At 44.4% G+C, this 27,801-nt stretch overlaps 1 protein-coding gene across 2 annotated transcripts; it reads left to right on the forward strand.

Moving 5' to 3' along the window:
- The first annotated feature begins 8,786 nt into the window (after window positions 1-8,786).
- pdgfab (platelet-derived growth factor alpha polypeptide b) lies at window positions 8,787-27,517 on the forward strand. 2 transcript variants are annotated; one of them, XR_005612864.1, is made up of 7 exons: window positions 8,787-9,492; window positions 10,498-10,594; window positions 14,205-14,348; window positions 15,536-15,726; window positions 23,773-23,899; window positions 24,470-24,598; window positions 25,319-27,517. XR_005612864.1 is itself a non-coding variant. In XM_031741304.2 (6 exons), the coding sequence occupies exons 1-6, from the start codon at window positions 9,433-9,435 to the stop codon at window positions 25,330-25,332; spliced, it is 633 nt and encodes a 210-aa protein (XP_031597164.1). In that variant the 5' UTR covers window positions 8,795-9,432; the 3' UTR covers window positions 25,333-27,517. The 2 variants fall into 2 exon arrangements, 1 of the variants encoding a protein (XP_031597164.1); XM_031741304.2 differs by lacking the exon at window positions 24,470-24,598 and having other exon boundaries at window positions 8,795-9,492.
- The last annotated feature ends 284 nt before the right edge of the window (window positions 27,518-27,801 follow it).

Raw genomic sequence — 27,801 nt, forward strand, 5'->3', positions numbered from 1 at the left:
TTGAGACATTTAGATGATGGATGGTTTGCTCCACACTTAAAAGCATCTTGTATTTCTAAATCGGTTGTCAGATTTAGACATTGGACCGTAGACTGTGTATCTACAATGTCTCAATTAGATGTGACATGCTCCCCATGAACAAGCATGTTGCAGGGTTTAGTAAATGGGACTCTGCACAGCAGAAGGTCTTTGCAGGTGCGCAAAATCACAACGAAAAGACTGTCAATCTCCTGATTGTCAGGCCGCCCTTAAACATCAACACCTCTCCAACTCCTCCTCGGGCGCTCTGTATCCCTTCATTTGTCCCAGCTGAAAAATGCCCCAGGCCCGAGGTAGTGCCTTGAGAGTGGAGGGCAACTCCCTAAAACCCTCCAGGACCCAGCTCAGGGGGTGACCCAGCTCTCTCTAAACCCTCAAGGAATGTGTGGATTTGAAGCTAGAGCTGTAACAAGAGAGCACCACTCTCTCCTATCTGTAAGCCCATAATGGAGCCACTTCCTGTTGATAATCAGTTTGTTGTGATCTGACTGCCTCGGGATTTTGACACTTCATCTTGATTCCTGTAGTAGAGGAGGAAGAGGAGGAGAAAGAGGAGAGGCGTTATTATGGTTCTGGTCTGTCTACCATAATGACAGTGTGGGCTGTCATCAAAGGCTCGGGCACCAAAAAATTTTATCTTTCTAATTCGAGTTCTACATCATACAACAACCTGCAAAATATGCACATGTGCACACACTTGTGTACTCAAACTTGGGCCACTGCATCAGTCTTCAGTATAGGCAGTAAGAATGCCACGAAAGAAACGAAACAAGGGTCCTGCTAGCTTATTTTTTCCATCACAATTCCTTTTTTGTTCCCAAGGTTGGTGTTGGATCGGGGCCGGTACTACTTTTATGACCTTGATTAATAACAACAACAATAAAAGAGCCAAAACCTGCTGTAATTATTTTTTAAAAGCAGTTACAATGCTGTTTGCAGAGCATCTAGCAGGGAGCTCTTTGGGGTAGGGGGCTTCCATTTAACTACTGTTAATCGTTACCACGATGCATATGAAACAGCTTCACGGTATGGCTCATAAACTGGGTAGGGCTTCTCTCCTGGAGGTAAAGCGCTTTCATTGCTCAGTTAGGTGTGGTTGCCAGAGGAATTGCATGGTGTTGAGGAAAATCTCGGGCACAATTCAGACAACGGAGCTGCGGCCGATGAACATCGTAAAGCAACCGGGAGCCATAACTGGCTTTAATCATCCTTTAATCCAGAGGATTCTTTTGGTGGATTTGTTTTTTCGGGTAACACTTTATGATAGAGCCCGTGACTAAGGACGTAATTCCCCTTGTAATGAAATGGAATTTCAGTGCATTTTATTTAAAATTACTGTAATTATATTTATTTACAAATGCTTAAAGGTGGGTACGCTGGAATAAGGGCGTATCAAGTCAGGTTTTAACAGGAAACAAATAAATAAGAAATAAGTACAGAGTAAATACATTTAAGCACAGTAAATTTAAAGAACAGTAAGAACAGTTCTCTCTTTGTAACTTACAAGAAAAAATAAATACCATGAAAGTCTGCAGGCCTATGTGACATTAAAATGACAGAGCCTAGTCTAACTTATTTTTTTTAATAATTCACAATCACTCTTCAAACATAACTAAAAAGTGGAGGGAAAATGAAAAGCGATCCATTGTGCACATCACCATATTGAACACAAAGATGTGTAAAGGTAAGATTAATCCACTCAATAATATAAGTGCCCTCAAAAGTACAGCATATTAATGATGTAAGGTGAGGAAATGTAGTTTTCCATGAAATTACGCACTGGTTAAATTTCCTTGTGCTGTACTTAATTTTACTGACAGTATTAAAGTATAATTATGAGGTCATGTAGGCCTGCACATTTTGATTGTGTTCAATATTTCGTGTAAGTTGCAAAGGGAGAACAGTCCTTACTGTTCAGTAAATCTGCAGTACTTAAATTTACTTACTTGTAATTTTTTCTTTGTTTCCTGTAAAAATCTGGATCGTTACCTCCTGATTCCAGTGTATTTATCTTAAAGTCTTTGTAGATAATTAATAAAATGTAGATAATTCCATTCAATCACTGGGGAATTGCACCCTTAGTCGTGGGGCGTATTACAAAGTTTTACCATTTTCTTTCCTTCAAACCCATCCACTCCTTCTCTGTCCCCTTACACCCTCTCTCCTATTTCCATCCACGTCTTCAGCTCTGTCACAGATGTCTAGTGTCACTCGAGTCAAGCAGACAAATCTCACCTTAATCCCATATATCACCACCATCATCACAACCACCACTAGAGCCCCCTCATCTCACGGTCCCTACAGCGTGACTGCCCATGGCTACTGAAAGACACTGAGAAGGAAGGGTAAAGTGAAAGCCCCCACTGACATGCCAATTGGAGTAATTATGAGCTTATAGTCTCCTAATGCATCTCTGAGGACAGCTTTGTGCAGCCCCTCTGAGAGCTGAGCTTGTCTGTCATGTAATGATGTAAAGATGACTTGTCATTTCGCTTGCGAGCGAGCCATTTAACCTTTAACGTGGTTTTTATTAGTTTTTTAGATAAGGCTCATCTACGGAGATATCGGTTTCTTTATATTTGTTTTGATGACTTCTCTCTGCAACTTAAAGCCGTGTTTTTCTGCTCACTACTGGTGCATAATCCCATCTATTCTAATGTTTATTATGAGTATGTCATTGTATATGTTTCATTCTTTAATGCTGTTATTCCAGAGCCAGAGTCATGAAAGGCAATACTGGTCCACTCTTTTCCCATTGGCACCGACAGAAAGCTAACACTTCTGCTACTATAATGTCGCACAGACCTCCAGTTTTCCTACAACCCCCCTTGGGACCCCAGGGAGACAGGGCAGGTCTGTCTTTTGCTGTCCTTTCCACATCGCCTTGTCCTGCCTTTAATGCCCCCCACTCAGTGGCAGGACCCTGATGGTGTGTGGGTTAGTCATGTCCTCCTCTCTAGACTCCAAACTCGCACATGTGGCCACAGTGGGAGATCCCAGATTTTTGGGGGGAGCTGAAGTCAAAAGAGGGGAGGGGGATTGGGTCAGACCACCACAGAGTCGGGGAGACCCCTATCTTCCTCCTCGCCAGTTCCCACCGCTCCCACCACGGCACACACATGTTGAAAAGGTCAGGTCTTGATAGACAACAGAGCACCGGCAATTACAGTGCTATTTCTTAGTAGCTGGAAGTCCCCTGCTTTCAGTGTGTGTGTGTGTGTGCGTGCAGAAAGAGAGTGTTTTTTTTTCTCATTCGTAGAGCATAAAGAGGTAGTGTTTAAGGGGAAAATGAGCTAGGACAGGGGGAACGGAGGAACTGCATGTAGGAACTTGTGCATGGATTGCTTCATGTCTCCTCTGTCTGTCCATTTGAGGAAATCAGTGAATGCAGTGCAGGTGTTCCCAAGTACACCATCTACTGTATGAGAGAATTCTCATACCTGAGTGCTTTTGCTTCTAAATGGGATTTCCTTTCTTCACATCTGGAGCTGTGGTTTGTTGTCTGAGGCTTCCTCTGCACTGCTGTGGTCAGGAGTCCATCTCTGACCACAGCAGTGCAGGGTTAAACCCTTCGTGTGGATGCTGAGTCTGCAAGCAATATACACACACACACACACCTTCTTCCAATGTGTTCCCAGTCTTTTCTCTCTTCTGTGCCATTTCTCTTTCACACCGACCACCTATTTCTAGCTCTCTGATGATTACTTTCATCGAGAAGTACAGAATACAAAAAAAGAGAGAGACTTATGAGAAGAGCAGACCTCAGTTTGACAGATCTGGAGATCACACAGAAAGGATGCCGCGGTCTCTTAACAACTGAAGTGTGCTGCTGTAATGTATAATGTGTTCCAGCTGGAAGTTTGCCTCGCATACCTTGTACCACCGGATTTCTGCGTTTATGAGTGCATGTGGCATTTTTTTTTTAACCCAGAGAGTGTCAGTTTGCTTAAAGTTGTGACTTATGAAACAGCCCTGCCATCTGAAAAGGCTACACACCTACAGAGGTTTAAAGGAAATGGGCTCCTGAGGGGTGCTGGGGGTGCTCTATGCATGTTAGAGAGATGAAGTCCTGTAAATCGTTGCCAGTAATCATCCATATAAAAGAACAGCTGCGTCTGGGACCAGTTTTAAGTATGGCTGCCATACCGTGCCTCCCTCTGCTGTTTAATATTCAGTTGAACAAGCAGCAAGCGTACATGTGCGCGTGCACGCTCTGTGCCACTGCTTGCTTATGTGTGCAGAGGTTGCCCTGGATATGCACTCTGCTCTGGATAATTTCCAAGCCCAATCTATATTGCTACCAGGCTCTGGAATGCACCTTTGCTCCTGGGAAATTTCACCTGAATTGCTTGGCCCGTGTGAGCGTACGTCTACATGAGTAACCTAACCATAAATGTTACTGCTTCTTCTAATAGGTGTATTACAAGAGTGTGTGTCAAATAACACACAGCTCCACACTAAAAGCATCAAGACTCAACCCGCTAATGGCATCAACTTTGTCATCATGGACTCTGATGAGCTGGTCTGGGCTTTAGTTTGCAGAGCCTAATTTTACCCTGAGGAAGAGGGAGGAGATCTGCCTGTAGTTTGTAAAGGGCCTGCTCCTTGTGTCCGTGACTCATGCGTGCTCATGATATGGCTGGGCGGTGCTGGGATGGGGGGGGGGGGGGAGACATTGGGATCTATGTTTGTTTCTCTGTTGCAAGGCAATCCACTTTGGTCTTTGACATTATGAGGTGTTATAGAATGGAGATGCTGGTGGACTGTCACGAATGTGCAGCTATCAGTGTGCAAAGTTTCTATTGTCTTGCTCTCTCTTTTTATGGTTCTGCACCAAAGTGTGAGACTCTTTGTTTTGTTGATAATGAGCATGCAACACTTTTGCTGCTGTAACACGTGACACTTATATGCTTTGAGGAAATCTGATTTATACCATTCTAATGAAAGGATATTATTATAAAGACCTGCAGTTCTGACCTCATGGGGTCTCCTGTATTATCCTGAATTATAACCATGTTTTAAAGTGTTAGTGGAGTGTGAGAGATGGAAATGTGACAGTGATTGAAATGCATCTTGACTCCAGCGCAGTATTTTGTTAAGAAAACCAAATCAAATAGGAACACTCTATATTAAAATTAGAAAAACAGCCGTTTTCTCAAGGTGCTTTATATTGAAAGGTAGAAACCCTACAACAATACACAGAAATCCCCAACAGCCAGAAGATCCCACTTTGAGCAAGCACTTGACAGCAGAAAGGAAAAACACTTTATTAACAGGAAGAAAACTCTGTCAGAACCAGGCTCAGGGAGGGGCAGACATCTGCTGCAATTGGTTGGGCCTGGATTCAGGAGACAGGATAAAAGACACTAGAGAAGCGAGCCAGAGGTTAATAATGATGCAGAGTGGTGAATAAAGACAGTGAGTGAAAAAGGTGAGTGAAGAAGAAACACTCAGTGCACCATGGGAAGCCCCCAGCAGCCTTTGCCTAATGCAGCATATTTAAGGGAGGATTCAGGGTCACCTGATCCAGGACTAACTATAAGCTTTGTCAAAAAGGAAAGTTTTAAGCCTAATCTTAAAAGCAGTTTGACTCCAAAATCCAATCTGGGAGCTGGTTCCACAGAAGAGAGGCCTAAAAGCTGAAGGATCGGCCTCCCATGCTACTTTTAAAGCAAAGAGCCCTGTTGAGGTGATATGGTACTATGAATACTTTAAGATAACATGTGGGCTGATTATTCAAGACCACCTGCCTAATATTTTGCATGTGGGCCTGTGTTGCTAAAAAGCTGACTCAGGTTTCTGTCGATAGGGCAGATCCCACTGTTTCACAGTTTTTTGGGGATCTGAAGAGTTTGGAAGCCTGCTCTATGCCTGGATGACTTTGTTGTGTTCCTTGAGCTGTTCAGAATTTTTAAGATATGATGGTGTGCATAATATTGCTGTGTGTGTGTGTGTGTGGGGGTGGGGGGGTTGCCATTGGCAACATCTACACCCAAATCCACAAGAATGTCCAGCAGAATAAGCAGTAATACTGTTTTTTATAATATGGTTAAAATGCTAAATTTAAATAAATATCACACAGGATTTGCAGATTTTTGACATTTTTAAGTGATTTTAATTGATTTTTTTTTTTTTTAAATTACACTGAGCTCATGTTTAGAAAAATCCTGTCACAGCTTGAAAGATAATGATGAAATAATAACCTCAGGCATTCACAAATGATCACCTCTAGCCTTCACATAAATGAGTTAAACAGACAGTTCATCCAGACGGAGCCACACTTCAATTCCCCAAAGGCCTCACAGCTCATATCTACCGCATTCCCAGTAAAAGTCTCTCCTTTTTCCTATGTGTCTCTCACTGGGAACTATGTGTGGCCCACAGGCAAAACGGGAGTCATCACCTCACTCAGAGAATCCTCTCCGCAGAGTCTTTATGGCTCAATTTACTGTGCACTAGCATCCATAAAATGATTTAATGGGGTTAATGTTGTTAGGTACACATGCCTCAGTTGCCAGTAAACATGATGTCTAAATAGCTCATGCAGGAGGGGCAGGAATGAGAGCATATTTTCAGATCTTGCTGTTTTGATATTGTTTTTTCCCTTAAAGCATGAAGACTTTGTTCCCTCTGTCTGCTTAGTTCTGTTTATATAAAAGTTTTACCCTATTCCATCTTTCACCGCTTGTACCATCCTCTCCATCTGCTTCATACATCTGTGGGTCAAAACTCCACATTTTGGTTCTCCGTATTAATCTTGCTCAACACACCATAAACCGTCTCCAAAACACGAAATAAACACAGCAGTGCTTCATTCTCACTTTCTACTCACCTGTTCTGATAGATGGACAACTACTCCCTTGTACTTTGTGTCCTGTTATCTCACCTCTGACTCCAACAAGGAAGCCAAATGTAGACTTAAAAAAACCAAACATGTATGAGTCACATGAGTCATTCAAGTCAAAAATATGAGTGAGAGTATCTATCGGTGCTTGGAGGCTGGCGTGTGATGTAATCATGACCACACAGGAGTCAGGATGAACCCGGCTGTCACCAGCTGGTCTTAGTCACGTTGCCACTGAATCATAAAGTTTAATTCTCTTGTGGCACCACCAGATGAGAAATGAATGATTAATGCAGTTTGAGCGAGATGTCACGTAAACTGCTTTAGCAGAGGGACTTTTCTTTTAAAAATATTTGATTCGTTTAATAGCACCCGTGCCATCTTAACACGAGCTTCATAGGCCTATTAAAATTGTTTCATTAATTACTCCACCATCTGCTGCGGCGCTTTCTCTGTGCAACGTTTCCAGCCACCGTGCCCTCTGGCTCGCCTCGCGCTGTATTGATCCAGTTAAATGGACAAGGTGGTCGGCAGACCACCTGGTCGGCTGACCTATGCCTCCCCGCTGATTGTCACCTCTGGGTGATAATGTGTGTGCAAGCCGTCTGTCCGCGTCTCTGCTCCTGCAGGTATGTCTCCTTTATCAGGCCCTTGGGGCTTTTCTCCCAGACCTCCCAGCAAAGCCAAATGAAGCCCAGCACTGGTGTACTGGTTCCAGCTTCTTCTCAACAAGTTAGGACCAGCCTATCGTGAGCCTTTGCTTTAAGTAGAAGCTTCCTGTGTCCTCAAATCTTACACGTACAAAAAAAAAAACTACATGGCTCACAGAACAGCTGATGTGGTGTGCACATCTAAACACAGAATCCAGAAGGCTGTTCCAAAAGGTTTATGGAGTCAGTGATGATGTGGTATATCTAACAGCTGGAGTGGATGGATGATTTTATACCCATATATTCAAATACAAACAAATAATTACAATTAAAGTCCAAACCAAAATAAATTAAGTAAACACCAACTTACATTACTAATGCAACCACCATCTTAGTATTTTGATTTCTTTAAATTTAACAATACAGTGATCCAAGTGAGGAAATATCCCTTGATGCTGCATGGTAATCAGTTATAAGGTTAAGCTGTCTTCTTAACTTCTTTGTTCCGAGTCTGGAGGTAAGGAGGAAAAGGGCCAACCAGGCCCAAAGGGTGGAGTTATATACGGCAGACTCCTGGGCGTGTCCAACAGATTGACAGGTGAAAGGATATGATGCATGTTGGTGTAGTGATTTTAACACACACACAGACACACACACACACACACACGCCCAGCGTTATATAATCTGATTATCATCTGCTATCACCGTTAGGATTTTGCTGTCTTTTGATAAAATTGCTGAACATTGAATATTTGTTTTTCCTGCCTTAAACTCAAATTCAGAGTGAGGCGGGCTGAGTCACCACCATCACTGCCGTAATGATCATAATCATTTTTACCCCCCCAGTTTTGTCCAAATTAAATTACGCCCTGAAAATCACAAACATCCTGAGGGATATATGATAAATTCAATTTATAACTTCCCCTGATCATTTGTTTTCATGTTTATTCCGTCAGATGATTTAATGAGAACAGTATCTATTCAGTATCTCCATCCTGCATCCTCCTTTTCTAATCACTGATAATCAATATCGATTACATCCTGAATTTCTGAATGGGCTCTCTGCTGAAGGGCACACACACACACACACACACACACACACACACACACACACACACACACACACACACACACACACACACATATGGACTGAGGGGGTGGGGATGTGCTCTTGAGTCTTAAGTCATCTAAGCAGCCAACCAGCTTCCCTTCACTGAATAGATGCACGATCACCAAAGGAAGGGGGGAGGCGCAACGGGCACGGAGCTGCTCTCTATATCCAGAGCCTCAGAGTCGCTCTGACACCATTCACTCCAGAGTCCCACGCAGCCAAGGAACTGCGCAGACTGCTGCAAGACAGGCTCTGGATAGCACAGCACGGACAACGTTCCCCCCTGTGATTTTCTCCTCGTTTGGATTATATATTCATGTAGGACTATTAAATACTAAAAAAAAGTCAGCAAATTAGTCGTGCTATTGAATCCTATGTGACATTTTCTTTAAAGTAGCCGGGTTTATTGTATTTTTTTCAAATATATATATTAAACTGGGTTCAAGTTTGAAGCCTGTAGTTTCTTTTAAGAAAGTGAAGGGCAATGCGCGTTCTGCTTGTCTCTTGGGATTGTCTCACTTGCGTTTGAGGAGCTATGTCGAGTCGCAGCAGCAGAGTGTGTTCGGGAGGACGCGATCCACTGTGAATAACAAGAATCAACTTCCAGCCTCTCACAGCTTCAAGCAAGTGCAGCGCGGTGTCTTGACTGAGCACGCTGAGCTGCCTGACACTCTGGGTTTCTCTCCCAGAGGGGATGGTTGTGGATTCTCTGGGGCCAGGAGCGACTCTGGGGCTCCTACACGTTCGCACTTTTTCTGAGATTCGAGTAAATTCTAAATTAAAGGGAAATGAGAGCCACACTTTCCTACATCCTGCTGTGGACGACGTACCTGCTGGCCACTGCTGAGGTAAAGTTACCAGTTAACTTGGTGGAGACACGGTGGGGTCAGACAGACGGTGTCTTTGGCCCCCGTGTCATACTTGGTGGTGTGGGGTTTTTATTCTTGTGAGGGTGCAAAGGTCCCAAAGAGCGCGCATTCTCACAAGAGCCACACATTCAGCAGCACAGCTTTAATGTCCAGATAAAGAAAACCACAAAAGTAAGAGCTCTGAGATTTGATTTAAGCCATTTTAGGCTCGGATACACACAGATGGCGTTATGTAAGACAGTTTTTATTGTAATTTTTTTAAATTTTAACTCACTTATAACCGATGTAAACTGTGTATTTAAAAAAAAACATGGTGGTGTAGGCTGTGATTTTAAACATTGGTGTGAATGTGCTTTCATTTTTTCTGGACAACAGCGTATCAGTGACTGTGCGCTTTTGAACAAACATCACGTCTGCACTTGGATGCATATCTCAGTTATTTTTGGCTTATGTGCCAAATCTGTTCGTAGCTTGAGTCAACTGGGCAAACGTTTTGGTTGGGCTGAGCGCGATCATGGGAACCGCTCCGGCTGATATTTTTAGCCCCTGCTCCTGTGCGGGTCGCACGGTTTCCTCAGCTTGAGGTGCCTGCAGGTCCGCAACAAGTGCAGAGTGCGGAGAGGATATTGTTTATGATATTACAAGCAACTCTTATCGCAAGACAGCTATTTTTAAAAATGCTGACAGGCAATGGAAATCCCTTTTTTTAACGCACATTTTAAAGTTTAATGATAAAAGTGTTTATTCTATAGTTATCTGGGTGCCAAATTAACGAGAACTACCTAAAGTGCAGAATTTCTTAAGGGACCGCTTTTTCCTCCGCGGATGAGGTGATGTGTGGCAATGAGACAAATCTGCTTGCTTGTTGGCACACAGTTGTAAAGCTGTCCATCACACATTTCTAACCTTCATTTGTCGTTTGATTTCTTTGCCCCGACCGTTCTCCTCCTCCTCCTCCACCCTCGACCCGCGCCCACCCCAAAGGAAGTGGAGTTTCCCCAAGAGCTGATAGACCGACTGTCCCACAGCGAAATCCACAGCATCAGCGACCTCCAGCGGCTACTGGATATCGACTGGAGAGGTAAATTCTGCTCCTTGATGCTTTGAATCATACATATGAATTACATTAAGAATCCTGACGCACTGATATTCAGATGTGACATTACATCATGAATAGCCTTTTATTAGCATCTGATATATATTTTTCTTTGTAAATCAACACATGGATTTATCAAAGATAGGTTATGTTTCTTTTATACTTCACTTAGTTTCTATGGGCTATTACTGTGAAGCCTGTAGTTGAATGGCTATGGCGATGTTTAAGAAAGAACTTAAGTCCAGAAGCCACTGACAGTATGCTGGTATCAACATTTAATCAATTCCAGATTTAGTGAATTACATAAACAAACAGGTAAATGAAATGTGTTGGCACATTTTTGCCGGCTCCATTCAGGCGGGAAATCATTGCACTCCAGAAATGAATCTTCAAAAACATAACCATGTGCAGGAAATTGCTGAGGGATCTGTGTACCAGTGGGGGTCTGCCAAGCACGATAAAACTGCAACAGGTGCATTTACTGTGCACGTGTGACAAAGGTTGGATGTTCGCTGGCAGGCATGTCTTTTTCTTTTTTTTTGTGCTGCCACGTAAGCTGAGACCAGGTCATCCTGGACCCTCTGAGATTAACTTACCGGGTGAAACTGTCTCACCCATGGAGATTAGTTGATGGACACAGGCAATTACAAAATTTGCTTTAACAGTCCCAAATGATGTAAGCTGCCTCACCAGTCATAGCTCATTAGCAACCCCAAACCTTATACTCAGCAGAGCAGCGCTGGGACCGGACGTTCGCTCAAGTATTCTTCTGTGTGAGCATGCATTTGCCTTGTTGAAGAACATGTTAATTAGGACTAATAGTTCCCACATCATTAGTATGTTATCAGTTCACAATCACCAGCCTGTACTGCACAACAGTGATCACTCCTCTTTATGCCGAGCCCAGAATAGATTCCCCGAGTGCCTCTAGCATGAGGAGAGGTGTTTATAATTGAATTAAAACGTCTTTCTTCAAACAGAGTAATGTTTTTCAGGGTAACAGTAGTAGGCTGATTATTGTTACGAGGACATAAATCTGTCCAAAGGCCCACTTGGCTGCCCTGGTCAGCCCATTAAAAGACTTTTGACGCCAGCCAGAGGGATATTTTCAGAGCTTTTGTTGCAATATATAGCAAATGTTGTAGTATATTAAACAGGGAGGGAGAAAGAAAAGCATCTGAAAGGGTATGCAACACATTGCACCTGGAATATTTCAACAAGGAACTGCATTGTAAATATCAAGAGTTAAAATAAATCTGCCTGTCAGGATGAATGTTTCATTTAGTGCTGCTTTGCTCATCCCGGCCTGCATTTGCTTTCGGGAGGATGGTGTCTTTAGCTCTGACTGACAGATGAGATGACCCTGTTGGAGCCTGCAGATGGCCGTCTGGCCCCTGAGGTGCTTCTCTCCTCTCTGCTCCTCTCTTCTCTCCTGAGGTGGCCCCCTGCCTGCCTGCTCTTATCTCTTTCACTGAAGAACTTTGACAGAAAAGGGAACCTGACTCTTAGCATGGGGCAGAGGTGGAGGAGGAATCCGGAGGTTGTATTCCTGCTTTCTGCAGAAAGACTGCAGTAGTTGTGCAACCCGCTTTGTTTCTGAAAAGCTGACAGAGTTTACGTCCTGTACACCAGGACTACCCGCAAATCTGCAAAAACAACGTTTGTGTACTTTCTACCTGCTCTCGCACCCACAGAGGGGACATGCTGCCCTTGTGACCTAAACGAATGCTTTGTCAACTCAACCATGTAGATGCTCTCAAATAACAAATCAAGGGAGAACAGCGCAGAGAGAGAATTATGGGGGTCACTTATTGCGACAAGTCAGTAGAACGTGAGCTATTTAAATAAGCAGAGGGACAAAGAAGGAGAGGAGGGGTAAAAGGAGGGAGTAATTTGCCTTCATGGCATGAGATTGTCTCCTGCATGATTTCTTTTCTCTTGTCTCAGTTTGACAACATTCTGGGGGTGCTGTTGCTTCTTAGCCACCTGGACTCAGCAGTGGAGAAAACCCCTCACTCCCCTGGTGCTGACTCCTTTCTCATTCTGCCTGTCCTTATATTTCCCTGTTTTTCTGTTTTTCCATTAAGCAGGAAAGATTACCCAGTGATGCTGAAAATGAGGGGCGGGGGGACTTAGTCTGTCACATCTCCCTTTTCCACGTCAGATTTTGAAAATCTGGGTGGCCAACAGTGTCACATTCTTCTTCACTCCTAAATTGAGGACAGGGGTCAACTGAGCACAGCCTGAGTCACCTTTTATAAAGATTGTTAGGTAGACGTCCAGTCAGAGGTAGGTAGGTGTTGTGCACTCACTCCCTGTCTGACTGAGCGCACGACAAGTTCCTTTGACTACTCACTAAAGAGACTACACTGGGACTGAAAATTGACAAATGTGGAAAAAGACAGCATCAAGAAGCAAATAAACAACCAATCCTGAAGGGGGACTTTGTAGAGATAGAGGAAATCCCTTTAGATGACTCTGGTCAGATCACAAAGCAGATCAGGGGGTGGAATGTGTTTGCTTGTGGGTAAGCTTTGTTGTGCCGGTGTACATTGGGTTTTAGGCTGCCACGCTGAATAATAAGAGGAGTTTGTGTAACTGTCGCTATGTTTTTCTGTTAAGTGTACATGCATAGGAGTGTGTTAGCTAGGCGAAGTTGTGCCTTGCCTACAGACAGGTAGGACCCACCCACTTAGCAAACACTCTCAGACTCTGCTCTCTTAGAAAGGGCAGTATCCTGCAGGGAAGTGTTATCATTTTATTGCTGCTCTGGTACTTTTCTGCAGTGCACCTTATATCCTGGGTGGGGACCAAAACAAGCAAGCTTTATCAGATGACCATGAATGTGGGGGGAAAAAAAAAAAAAAAAAAAACTGGCTACACTGACCTGAGGTTAGAGAACTTTGAGGAGTTAGCGTAACAAAACATGTACTTTTCCAAGCCACTAAATGATTGAAAAAGCAAACATTTTCAGGCAAATGAGAGACACCAAACCGCTAATTAGGGCAGGAATAATGGTGGCTGAGTACCACCTGTCAAATGACCACTTTAGTCCCCCCCGCGTGTGTCTGTGAAAGCTGGTTGTTTTTGAGGGAGCGTGCTGACTCACCTGCGTCTAGCTACTTCATTCGTGCGTGGAAAGTTCCTGCCAAATGAGTGAGTGAGGCTGACACACAGAGCTTTACAATTATGCAGAGCTGTGTGTAAAAACGGGCCTCCTGCCTGCACCCTGTGTCCTCTGGACTGTTTACCTCAGTTTGTGACCTCATCAGCAGTCACTCTGCCCTCCTGCCCACCGGCATGTTGAAGGGAACTATAGGCCCTGAGAAACCAGTCAGAAGTTACCATCTTATTATGGTTGTGTGACTAACCGACGCACAATTTGTTGTGGATCGGGTATATAAAAACATCAACGGCCGATCACATGCCAGCTTTTCCTGAGGTCTACCAAGCCACCCATCGCTGCCATTCAGCATTGTTAAGCTGCAACTCATAGCTGGTTTATTGGCTGAATAAGCTTTGTGTGTGTTGTGTTTTTCTTTTTTTTTTTTCTCTTTGTGACATTATTAACATGGCGGCCTTCTGTTTTGTTGAGGTACGGGAAACGATGTTATCGAGGAGCCCAAGCACCAAAAGCACCACAAGCACCCAAACCACCACAAGAACTCCTCTCATCATTATGGTTACTACGGTGACCTGAAGAGCTCCCAGCTGCACAGCCGACGCAAGAGGAGCATTGGTAAGGCCGACAGAATACAACGTGCTCAACTCAGAGGTTGCATCATGATTACTTTTAACACCATATATCCTGCATCACACTTTGGCACATAAGATTAAAGTGTAAAGACGCCCTAAAAATAACCCGCGTCTTAAATATCACCCCCGACACGAGTTCCCAGGAGATGAAACCGATCACTTTACACTAATTTCAAACAAAGCTAATGGTTAGTGGCTTTTATGCTGCCTTTTTGTGGATAAAAGGGAACCCTAATGAAGACGTCTACCCGGTATTTACTGCAATCAAGGAATCATGAGAAACGAGACTGGTGCGCGAGGTTGACGAGGCCGTCTGACACGAAGCCTTGTAATTGGCCGGAGGCTCACAGATCTAAGGCACGCGCGTCAGGAGAGAAATATATCCTTGAGCGTGGAAATTCCAGGCATTCAGGGCTCAAGTTGCAGCTCGTCTGGGCTCTCAGTCAGATTTCTTCATAAAACGCCACGCGGTACGATATCTGATAGAGGCGTGTAGAACACCGTGTAATGTGTGATGCGTGTGCATTAAGACGCTCTACCCTAAGTGGCACAGCATTTAAAGCCACACAGGATAATGCGGTTGGTTGTATTTCATATATATCATAAGTGTAACATACTGTATACCATTTTGGCAGCTGTCTACACATGATGCACATATCATCTTTACGACATAATGGCATCTTACTGTACACACTCTATCAAATCTTTAGGTTTAAGTGCCTCTCGGCGCATTAAATCTGCTATGAATACTTAAAGTCTTCATTACAGCCAGCGGGGTCAAAGGCCATTATTAGATTTCCCACCGGTGCACGTAAGGGTTTCTGGCCTTGTCACGCTGCATTAACTCCACTGGGGTCCCTGAACAAAGGAGTACTCATTTAATGTCTCACCGAGTCCTAAGCTTCTTAGCTGATATGAGATCAGCTTTTTTTTTGGATAGCTTGTCTTCTTAACAGCCTTAAATGGGGTTGGGTGTGATCTTAGCCTAGACAAACAGCTCCCACATCAAATGACTCATCAAATAACGAGCAGCGAAAGAATGCATGAAGCAGCTGTGAGCGAACAGGACAGATTACAACAGTACATCGAGATGGAAAAGATGATAACTAATGCCGGCGCAGACCAAAGTCATTAACTCGACTTTCCCTCTCTCCCCCGTCTCTGTTACAGTAGAGGAGGCAGTCCCAGCAGTGTGCAAGACACGGACGGTGATCTACGAGATCCCCAGGAGCCAGGTGGATCCCACGTCTGCCAACTTCCTGATATGGCCGCCTTGTGTGGAGGTGAAGCGCTGCACGGGCTGCTGCAACACCAGCAACATGCGCTGTCACCCTTCCCGCAAACACCACCGCACCGTTAAGGTAAGACGCCTACAGCATAGGTTGTTTGCGTAAATCCATGACTGCATCATATTAAACCCAGTCACCCGCTCAGTGCAAACACACTCGCTTCCACATCCAAATCACCACTTTTCCTCTCTGCAGGTAAGTAAAACAGGGAGGCAAAGTTGGGCTAATATGTTTTTCTGGATACTTGTTCCACACTTTACTCCCTATTTTCTTTGCAACCCTCCTCCTCACGGTTCCAGAATTGGCCACCTAACCGAACCTGCTGCTTCCATTCCTCCCCTCTATCCTTCATTTTTTATTGATCACCACCCCCTCTTCTCATGTTTGGTGAGAGGCCCTGGGTTGGCTGTGCCAGGACGGTGGGAGGAAGGAAGAGGAGGAAATGGGGCTGTTGGCACTTGGAACCATGGCATCTGTTGAAGGAATGAACCAAGAGGGATGCTCCTGGCAGATGTAAGACAGGCTAAGAGACAGAGATGGAGTCTTGTATCTAGAAAGTATCTGTCTCTCACTATTGCACAGGTACACCTCTCCTGTCTTCTCTGTTTGGACCTTTCGGGAAGCAGTAAGCCCAGAGAAGACAGGGTGACAAAGAGAGAGGGGGTTGCACTGTTCTCAGAGACTCTTTGGCAATGGTTGCTTGAAAACATGTCCTGTTCAGGATCAGAGGAGACACTCAGCGGCCGGAGCGGGAGATGTATTTCTGACGTATTTACACTTCAGCCTGTTAGCCTGAGCATGGCTCTGTTTGGAGGTATGGGAATTATGTGGTCTGTTCTGTAAGTAAGAGACAACCAGGGAATAAACAGGGTAGCCTGGAACAGTCTGACTGCACACTCATCTTCGCGCTCTATTGTTTCTTCTCCGATTCTGATCTTGCCCAGCTGCCCTCGCTGGTACATTGCTTTGTCTCCTGGTCCTCTTGCAGGACTTTAAAGATGCCGCGTTGATAGACCAGCAGAGGAATAGGTAATAAAACAAATATCAATCTTGGGCTTGCCCCCTCTTTCCCCTTTGGCACCCTGGCACAGGCCATGGAGATTTCAGTATTAATAAGAGGATCTCCTTGTATACTTCTGGTGCAGAGATGGTGAGGCAACACTGACAAGATGGTCACTGTAGGGCAGAAGCCATTGCACCCAGGGCACAGAGTTTATGGTAAGACCTGCTGACTCATAGCATGGAAGGAGAGTGGAGCTCTGATGTACAGCACAGCTCTGTGCGTCTGTCTGTCTGCATGCAAGCTCATCTGTCTTTCCGTCTGCCAGACCTCAATAGGAGCACTGTCTGTGATCACAGCGATGAGGGATGGAGAGAGGCTGACAACAGCATGGAAGACACTATAAGGCTTGATTCAGCTATTCCTGGAATGCAGTGATCCATGCAACTTTGTCAACCCCCCCACCCCCACTCCGCCCCACCCCGACACAAAGGGCAAAATGAGCTCACTGACTTGAGGGACCTTCAGGCATGGTGGAACGGGTTTCAAGGGGGTCAGTTTTTCCATGTGGTTCCAGCCTCTGGTGATGGAGGGCGGCTGAGAAGCGTCGTATCCCTGTAAAGGTCATCCGTCAGGGCTCCGGTCAGGAGACATTCATCGCATTGTGTGTGAGGAACATTGTCTCATGCCAAATTTTTTTTTTTCTGTCTGTCCTCGGTCTGAATAGGGGTTCAATTTGTGTGTCTGCCTTCATTTATTAGAAAACTAAAAAATGTTGTTCGTCTACCCTTGGCCTGGCTTGTTTTTTTTTTTTTTTTTTTTCTTTTTCCTGCGAAGCAAGGATGGGAAAAGAACACATTTGCTGTGTTTCTTTCCATCTTATGACACTTTGCATTTGTCCAAATGCACCTTTATTTATTTTTTTCCCCCTTTTCTCTTTCTTTCCCTTATTCCTTTTTCATGCTGTGGACCCAAAAGAAACAAGCGGGTCTGTGCAGGCCCCATTCTGTAGCAGCCTGCCCTGCCCTGTCCTGTGATGGGGTAATAAAAAAAAAAAGAAAAAAGAAAAGAGCCGACTTTAAATAGGACTAGCCTGAGGGTGGGAACGGGGCCCATATCCTAAATTCATCTTTTCTTTTCTTTTTTCTTGGTTTTGCCCCTTCACTCACTCTTTTGCATTTTGTACTTTGCTCCTTCATCGAGATAAGTCAGCCTCTGGGACCTTGTACGTGTCAATTTCATTTACACACTTGTTTTTGTGTTGTCTGCATGCCTTGGCATGGAAGAGAACACAGTAAAAGCGAGAGGTGTAAAGATAAGCGACGTGGCAGGCTTTTAGAGATGGTTCAGTGTCTGTAAAAGAGATCAAGTGAGGAAGGTGGAAAGAGAAACAGAAAGAGAAACAGAGGGAGGTAAACAGTTTCTAATGAGCTAATGTTATTATATGTTTTCATGTATTTACATCCCGGCATTCCTTTACCTACTCCTGCACCCCGCCTCCTTTTGCACTTTCAATGACACCATAATCACTCCCTTTATCCCGGCATCTTGGCTCTCGCATTTCTTTTCTAGTCAGAGTTCTCATTTGTCTTTTCTTTGTGGTGTTTTATCAGCAGAAGGCTGCCAAGAAACATCTTGGCCAGCATGCTGCTGATTTTGTGCCACAGAGTTCTTAGACTTGTTATAATCTTGACATGGCACGGATAGCTCAAAATATAAACATGCCCAAATTTATTTATCGCTGGCACAAAACACTTCCAAGTTTCTATTTTTGTCTTCCTTTCCTCTCTCCTGTATTCCCTCAGTTCATCCTCCTCTTTGTGTTTGTCTGTCTCTGCTGGCTGACGGCTGCAGCTGTGTCCAGTATTTCTGATGGTTTTCTCAGCGCTTTTGGCTCAGAGTGTCTGCAGACGCACTCACTCATAAAGCAACAGGTGATTTTGAAGGAGGCGGGATTCGACAGGAAAAGGGATACAAATTGCATACGAGGTGGAAAGACGTGCGCTTTTAAATTCTTTTGCGCGTCTGTGTTTGTGTGTACATACGTGCACAAATACGACTGCAAACAGGCCGCGGCGGAGGCAAAGAACAGAGCTGTCATTCAACCTGTCACTCATCAGCTCTTAAGGCTATATGCTTTTTTTCCTTAAAAAAACCAAACTTTTTCTTAAACAAGCAAATCAGAAGTTGTAGATTTTTAATGCATGCACAGCAGGAAATTGTGAGTTGTGAAACAGAAAAAGTGGTGCTGTATATACATGTCCTGGCACATTTTTAAATCCCACTTTAGAAAATAGTGCCTTCATCCAATAAACTGTTAATTCAATTCAGTTCAACTCAGTCTCGGTTTGGTTCAGTAGCTCGAGGCTTTCAGTCACCTTTGACGCACAGGTACAAGTATTTTGCAGAGGTTGACGAGGGTCATCAGCACATCTGTGTAAACCCAAGAATAGTGTGTGTGTGTGTGTGTGTGTGTGTGTGTGTGTGTGTGTGTGTGTGTGTGTGTGTGTGTGTGTGTGTGTGTGTGTGTGTGTGTGTGTGTGTGTGTGTGTGTGTGTGTGTGTGTGTGTGTGTGTGTGTGTGTGTGTGTGTGTGTGTGTGTGTGTGTGTGTGTGTGTGTGTGTGTGTGTGTGTGTGAGAATAGAGTGAGCACTCCATGCTAAGCGATGTAAACTCCCCGACCGCAGAGTAGGGACAAGGCCGTTTGGGCAAAGCGGCAGCAAAGAGGAAGACGGGCTGAAGAGTAATGAAGTGTTGATGGCTACTGGATCAAAGTGGAGGCTGACAGAGGCCAGGCGGATATAGCCACAGTGCTGAGTGTGGGGGTCCACACATCTCGCTGCGGCGGCCCCGACCCCGACCTTTACGCACAAACACACAACATACGTACTGACAGTTACCTCAGCAACAGTGGGTCACATCCGGGTGTTTGGTTTGGGGGTAAAGCAGTAGCTCTAGCCCCACGGTTGTGTGGGACCCTGACTTACGGGGTGTTTCATAAATAAAAGGCGTCGTGACGGTGATACAGTGAGAATGATTTATGATCATTTGAAGGCTAGGGGTGCAGATGGAGAACGAGGGGCCTCCTGGTTTTGAAGTCTTCTGCAGCTGTGAATTATTTTCCCTTTGATTCACTTAGCTCAGCTAGACAAAGGAAGGGTGAGAGAGTTTGTGTGCGCACAAGCGTGTTTGTGGTGTACATGGCGGGGGTTGCGGGGCAGGTCGTGACAGACCAATGGGAGTGTCCTCACGAAGCTCGAAGATGGAAAGTTTGGCTTCTGCTGCACCGGCTGGAATGCATCAGTCCGAACAGGAAAAACCATATTTTAATCACATTTTACTTCATTTCTGTATTTTTCTTCAATCCTCCCCTCCTTTGCTCTTCCCTACAGACTTCATCCTCCCCCTCCACATCTCCTCTCAATACAGAACTGCCCCCCCACCACCCCTTTCCTTTTCAGTCTTGGAGTCTGATTGTCTGTTCAGTCAAATAGTTGTTCACTCCCTCCTTGCTCTTTCTGTCTCTTTCCTGAATCCGAGCCATCCCCGCTCTCTAATTTGACCCCTCTGCCATTTACTTTATCTCTTTTGCTCTCTCTCATTAAAACCTCGTTTTCTCCTCTCAGTAATGTCTCTAACTCTGTTCTGTTGTTCACTTAAAAAAAACAAAAAAACCCCCCCAAACAACCCCCCAAAAACAAAGATTATACACATCTTCAGATTCTTTGATATTTGATATTGCATGATAGTTGTGCAGGAGAGGTATGTGATGCGGTCAGGGGAAGATAGATGTTCACATCTGGAGACGTATGTTTGCGTGTGTGTGTGGCTACGAGACAGTGGTGTACCCTGAAGGGTGTTGCAGACCTGCGAGAGATGTGATAAATGTCCTCCTTGCGTCCTCTCTTCTTCACACGCGGCCTGTGATAACCTCTTTCACCCATTATCCAAAGTTTGTGTGTGTGTGAGCAGCAGCAGATTATCTTGGCAGTCTTTGTCTAAAGTTTAGTTTTCATACTTGTCTTCTGGGGTTTTTTCCTTTCTGTTTGATCTCAGGACACAGACAGACACAAAGTTGTAGGTACAAGAAGCCTCACAGTTGTGACACCAACAAAGGTTCCTTTTTGTCAGGCCACTCTTGCCTAATTTCCGTCTTGACAGATGAATTGCCACCCAATCCTGCCTCTTTCCACCCTCCATTCTCCAAGAGCACACATACATTTTTATTTATTTTTGCTCAATTCTGTCGCTGTTCCAGTTCATGATGGCCTGCGGTGCACATCTACATCCTCGCTGTGTTTTCCTTGGAAGGCCGGAGTGAAACTTTCCTCTCCATCATGCTCTCATCAGTGCCGTGCACTCAGGGAATTCCCAATTAACTCGACTGGGACGACTGCATTCACAAGTAAGGCTGCGGAGACACTGGGGACAAACCATGGGGGTGCACTTCCCAGTGCCCCCGGCCTCACCCCAACCCTCCGCATCGGATATCATTCCACAGCCACTCAGGGGACTTTTTCTCAGGGCCCCGGCTTTCCAGGGAGTTTAGAGGAGCTTGATTTATACAAAGAGAGCGTGGGGCCCCTTGTCATAGCATGGGGGTCTCTTTCTGATGTATGTTTTATTTGGAAAGTGATTGATTCTGTGCCAGATAGGAAGCCGGTGATCTTTGTATGAAGGTTAAGAAGTGCTTAAAAAAATATGACAGAAGTAAATATGAAAGCAAAGTGGGGAAAAAAAATAGTTAAGAAAAAAAGGAACAATGGTTCCTTCCACGACAGCATTAACGGTTCCCCATAACATAGGAAACAGGAAGCGAGGCAGAAATTGAAAGAGAAAGCGTCAACTAACTGGTCAGAGCACATGCACTTTGAAGCAAACTGTAGCACAGAAACTCATTTAGATTTTAAAAAAAGTTTGTGTGTGTGTGTATACCAACTCCTGCAGGGAGTGCTTTTAACCCTGCTGTGCGAGGGGCAAGGAGACAAGCTTACTGCTGGGCCTCTCATCATGGGGGCCCATTGCTTTATCCTTCAGTCTATAGCTGTTTGTTTAGGCAGAAGTGTTTGTGTGTGTGATTGTGTGTTAGTTACTAGGATCAGCAGTAAATTTCAGATGCGGCGGTTTCTTTTTTTTTTTTTTTTTTTTTTTTCTTTTTTTTTTTTTGGCTTCCTGCAGACTTCTTCTGAAGTATTCCGACATTCCCCGTAACTCCCTGTTTTTCAGTTAGATAATCTGATTAAATATTAGCAAGTTTTCTGGGAAACGGCGATGCTGCTTCACTTTTGGTAGATAACAATAAGCCTTGATAACTTCTCTAGCTGTCTGTCTCGTCGGTGTTAGTGTAGTAAACTTTTTTTTTTTTTCTCAGTGGGTAACCCAGGATCTAAGCGTTAATAGTTAACGCATGAATGTCATCTCATGCGAGTCATGATCACAGCGAGCCGTCCGTCTCACTGCCTTAAATGACCCCCTCTGCTTTCTCTCTCTCTCTCTCTCTCTCTCTCTCTCACACACACACACACACACACACACACACACACACACACACACACACACACACACACACACACACACACACACACACACACACACACACACACACACACACACACACACACACACACACACACGAGAGCGATGGTTCACTTTTTTTACTCCAAGTTCTTCTCTTCTCTCTGCCTTTCACCTGCTCTCCTTGTCAGGGCCTGATGATAGAAAATACGCCACCGCCACTAGCCCAGACGCCATTGTCCGTTGTTTGCTCACTGCATACCTCCTGTGCTCGCTTGCCCTCCTTTCACTCCCTTTCTTCACTCGTAAGAAACTGTTGCACAGGAGTGGCTGGTGAAGCTCCTCGTCTTTCACTTCTTTCTGCCTCAGTTTTAGCCTCACCTGACGACCCTCGACTTCGAGCCACAGTTGTAGCACCAACATAAAGCTCTCCTCTCTGTGTGAATGTCACCATTATACTCTGTTTTATCATACAGGGACTTGTATGTTTATTAGTCTGCATGACTAACTCGACACTGACAGGCAGCCTTGACAGTACGCCACCATGGGTAAGAAAAGAGTCAGAAAAGCCACTCGCTGGTTTTGCGCCCTGTCTGCGTGCACATGATCCCTGTGCTGACTGAAAAACTGTGTTGTTCATATCACTTGAGAGTGCTGGGAGATTTCGCCCAATATCCCTTCTCGTGCAGCAACTAAGATGGTTGAAGCTGAGGATATTGTTTCCATGTGGCCCCCGGGCCCCTCGGCAGTGGATGGTGGATGTTTTTCTGCCCTTGGCACTCAGATCAGAGAATGAAAAAGCATGCAGCCACCTCCCCTGAGTTACACAATAAGATCATCGTAATCTAAACACAACCCTTTCCGTTCAGCTTTCATTTAAGCTTTAATCAATACAGCGTCTTCATGAACCGCCGACAAGCGGCTGTTTTTGTTGCTGGCAGTTGGGTGAGAAATAGAGGTCTAAGGCTTAAAGTGGGCGTTACCTGCTTTGGAATTCCTGCATTGCTTCTTGTGTTTGCTTGATGGGAAGGTTTGCTTTTTCTGCTTAGATTACACCTAGTATTTCTTTAATGCATGCTAAGCAACACTTTCCCTAACCCACAAAGAAATGCCTCCAAACGTGTTATGACAAGGTGAATGACTTTAGGTGTGTGTCTGTCTGGATGTGGATGCTCCTAGCTTCTTCTCTTCTACCAGAGTAAACTCCTTCCTGCGCCTGAGGGCGTACAATGCTCCCCCCCCCCACCCTCCATCCCTTTCCTCCTTGTTTGAGCTTGCTTGGACAAGGTCATACACTCCACTCTTTTACACACCTGATCAAGAGTCTATAAGAGCACACGACAAGTGGAACTCAATGAATCATCCTCAGGGTAATGCTGCTGTCTCACTTCAAACACACCAAGGCAATGTTTTTTTTTTTTTTTTTTTGTGTCTTTCTGTGAATCGATTTATGGATGTGTCGTCAGTGTCATCAGTCACAGAGCTACGCCTCTTGATATTAGCGGATGGGCAATGAGTGTCTGCATTCTCTGACGCACACAGAAGAGTAATGATGTTGCTGGAGCAGGGTCTGTAGCTAACCTTTTCCCTCTTCCTCCCTTCAGGTAGCCAAGGTGGAGTACGTGAGGAGGAGACCCAAGTTGAAAGAAGTCTTTGTGCGGTTAGAAGACCACCTGGAGTGTGTATGCACATCACATCATCACGCGGTAGAGCCCTCAGATCCAGAAACGGGTAAATAAAGCTTTCATTGCAAAAAAAAGCACTTAGAAGCTGAGTTTGATTGCAGAAACCGACCCCTCTTCCTCATCGTGCATTCTACTTTCCCGTCTTCCTCATATCGGTCTGATGGTCTTCTCTCCGTTTGTCTCCATGGCTTTGCACTGGTTGACCTTTTTTTTTTTTTTTTTTTTTTTTCTGTGATTGCCCCAAACAAACCCATGAAGCGGCTCACTATTGCAAAACTGTAAAGCTTGAGTGCTCGTGCCTTGTAAGATGAGGATGTGTGCGTGTGTATATATGCGTGTATGTGTACTTGTGTGTTAAGGGAGGGTGTCCAAAGGGCTGCATGGCATGACAGCAGGTAAACCGTGAGTGCCTTGATCTGAGGCCTCTTTTCTCCTTGGGAGCAGATAAGCGCTGTAATGTGTGCTGATAAGGCATCTCAAGAATTTATAGTGTGTTATATCTTTGCACTCTCTGCTTCTGTCCCCGGGCTGTTGTGGCTCTTTCTGTATTATAAACCCCTGCTTCTCGCTTGTAACCCTCCTTCCTATCCACCCTCCCTGACTTTTGTGTTTTCAGGCCACCGTAGGGCCAAAGGTAAAAAAAGGAAACCTAAAAAGCTAAGACGCACCAAGGGATTATTGGTGACTTAAAAAAAAAAGTTGCACTCATTACCCAAAGTCCACTGGAGAGCTGTGAAGCGCACAGGTAGGACTTAAGAACTGCAGCCTTTAATCACCTTTCGGCACTGCACTGGCCCAATCAGGTGCAAAGAAAGGGCCCTGCCAATCACCCAATAACATCACATCCAATCAGTGTGAAAAGAGGAGGAACTAAGGAGTGTCATCCTCCGTGCTGTCCTCAATGCTGCATGTTGAGCTTGTGGCCTGCTGAGCATGCACACTGCTTTTATCTGCTGTGTTTTGTGCTTGCATGATCTCTTTTCATTGTACAATAAAGCAACTGTTTGTTTTGTTTCACTTTCTAGAAATCACTCCTCTGAGTTTTCTTTTACTGTCTTTCACCTTATCATATTGTCATCACCCTCTAAAAAAAATAAGAGACCAGTATTTGCGATTTTCCTCATTCTGTCCTTTACTTCAGCCACACACACACAAGCAAAAACACCAAACATAAACAAAATAACACACACGCTGTATTTTGACTGGACATGATGATGTCTGGTCTGAGCGCTGTCTTTGAAATATGGAGAAAGATGATTCAGAACACTGCAGATCTTGTTTGAACTGTTTGAAATGCATGAACAAACTGGTGAAATTGGGCTCTAAATCCAGTAATCTAGTTGGATATCTTTTTCGTGATTTTAAAAAAACAAACAAACAAACAAAAAACAAACATGCATTGTTTTTGTAAACCTGTGATTCTAATCTCACCCTTCCTCTCTCTCTCTCTGTCTCTCTCCCACAGTGGATGTGAGGTGAGACCAATCAGAACAAGGGACTTCAGCGTGGGAGGTGCCCAAAAAGAGGAGGCCTCCAAAAATGACACCTGCTCTGTCCTCTTCCCCGCTGCCGTGCAACCTTCGTTTAAAAAAAACAAAACAAAATAAACCCCAAACTTTTCTGTAAAGATGTCAGACTGAAAAAGAGACAGCAGATAAAAACAACTGAGATACCAAAGGTGCTTTTGAAAAAGAAAACAGCCGGTGACTTTCTTTGCGGTAAGCTACTTACCTAAATGGCTGATTAAGAAGAAAAGAGAAGATGCTGCGGATCTCGGGCAGGCCAGGAAAAAGGCCAAAGGGAGACGATGAAAGGGATCGATCGACGTTGGACATTTTGACTGAGCGACAGTTAAACAGCTGTTGAACAGTTGGACCACACCTCGATGAGAATCAGGCGCTCCGACTTAACACAAGTACTCTGACCTGCTTAAATGAGTCTTGCATTCACAGGAAAAAAGACAGAGAGATATAGGAAAAAAAATGATGGAATGGAAGAGACTCTTTATGGAGCATCAAACACTTTGAGTTGACAGATGTTTGCTCCGAGACCTCTGGTTGTGACTTTGCCCACCTGCTATGTACAGTTCAATTTGAAAAGAAAGTAGTCGTTCTTCTTACAAGCTATTTATACGTGTGGATGTTTGCTTTCCATTATGAAAGAAAAAACAAATGTTTCATCATGTTTTTGCAATAGGTCTGGTTCTTTGTAACCATCAGTATCACAATCTCAGTGTAATTTTGTTTTCTTGTCAGCCATGTTTCTTATTATATTACAGTATATCTGATTGATGTCCAGTCTTGTATATGGTTTGGATATGTGTGTGTGAGGAGGAGTTTTGAGAGTCAGTACAGGAAGATGCTTTATTTTTGTTATGAAATATATTATGCATACTTATATCCAAGCAGAAATTGTTTTCTTTTTGTTCTTGAATGTCTATATTTAATCGATCTGGGCGCGGGGGGGGGATGCAAAAAATGAGGTCAGGGGTGAAAGTAGGCTAGTGCTTGTTAGCCTGTGTGTGTGAATGCATCATAGCTGTGAACAGGATAAAAGATGGGGATAAAACAGCCCAGATGTGGCAGTTCCAGTGTATATGTGTGTGTGTATGTGTGTGTGTGTGGTGTGGCATATGCTACAGCAGTGACACGCCCTGCCCTATCCTTTAGGCAATATTTACCACAAACATGCATTCAGCAAATTTAGAGTGTGTCTGCCAATCACATAAGTGCACAAAAAGTGCACTTGGATGTCTAAACTAGAGCAAATACATAGGCTCTGCGTGTGTGCGTGCTTATGCACAATTTCTCTGCTACGAGAGGCTATTTTTTTTTTTCACCCATTTCAGTCCGGCGCTGATAAGGAAGATACCCGCCCGGTCTGCTACATAAGCACACATGTTGTGCCTTTGAAGAGCAAAGTCCATCTTAAAGACTGAATGAGCGTACAAAGCAAATCGACAAGTGCATGAATGGGCTCCTTGTTTGGTCAGGCTTTACTCCTCTGTTGACAAGAGAACAGATCTCAGATTACTCCACCCCTGTGAAGGCACTCACACTTTATGCAGCTCTCCTCCGTCAGGACAAATGATCTGAGGTGGCTTGAAAACAGCGCGGTGCTAGCCTGAACTCGTGCCCCAAAGGAACAAACAATTACTTCCTTACCAGTTCCTATGACAGTGATGAATGTGTGACAAGGCCTGGGGCTTACATGGCGCAAAAACAACGTCCCTTTTCCAGCCTGTGTCGAAATACGGAAGTATGACTGGGATTCTTCTAGCAGACAAAGGCATGAGAGTGAGTCACAGTGCAATGAAAAGCAAATCAAGTGAGGAGAGCTTGACTGAAACAAGGCTGTATCAGCTACTGCTGAACTGTGGGCTACATATCACACACACACACAGTGCACCTGTTGACTGGTGCTATATTTTGTAAGGCTGATGTTTCACCGGTATTCTCAGTCACAGTTGCATCAATGTAAGATAGTGTTCTCAGTGAATCAGGGACCATGCATAGAGCTATTCGATTGCAGTCCACCACAATGCTATTATGCTATTGCTAAGCCTTTTATTACTTTTCTTTTGAGCTTTCATTGGATAAACATAGCAATAATCATAATTTATATATTTATGTTATTAACAATAAATATATTTCTGCTCATGAAATTCTTCACTGGATGTTGAGTCCTGTTAATTGCACCTTGTGTCTCAACGATGAGTTTTTAGGATGAATGTAGACCCTGTAAAGACAATCAAATGGACATGAAGGGTAAGGAAAGTGAAGCATGCACTTTCTTGCTATGTGAAGGCAGTAAAAATATGTACAGATTATGCAAGCTCAGAAGAGTGAAGTGTTCTTATGTTGGTGCTGCTGTAGTTGGCATAACATAAGCTTGATGTGAGGGTGGTGTTGTTACAGGAAATGTGAGCTTTTACCTGCTTGCAGGCCG

The sequence above is a fragment of the Oreochromis aureus genome, linkage group 4 (assembly GCF_013358895.1).
Source record: "Oreochromis aureus strain Israel breed Guangdong linkage group 4, ZZ_aureus, whole genome shotgun sequence".
NCBI classification, from domain to species: Eukaryota; Metazoa; Chordata; class Actinopteri; order Cichliformes; family Cichlidae; genus Oreochromis; species Oreochromis aureus.

What these genes read in the sequence shown, in the direction of transcription:
- pdgfab (XM_031741304.2), top strand. Translation starts at nt 9,433, where the DNA reads ATGAGAGCCACACTTTCCTACATCCTGCTGTGGACGACGTACCTGCTG. An exon ending in ACCTGCTGGCCACTGCTGAG is followed by an intron (nt 9,493 to 10,497) that starts GTAAAGTTACCA and finishes CCCACCCCAAAG; the next exon opens with GAAGTGGAGTTTCCCCAAGA. An exon ending in ACTGGATATCGACTGGAGAG is followed by an intron (nt 10,595 to 14,204) that starts GTAAATTCTGCT and finishes TGTTTTGTTGAG; the next exon opens with GTACGGGAAACGATGTTATC.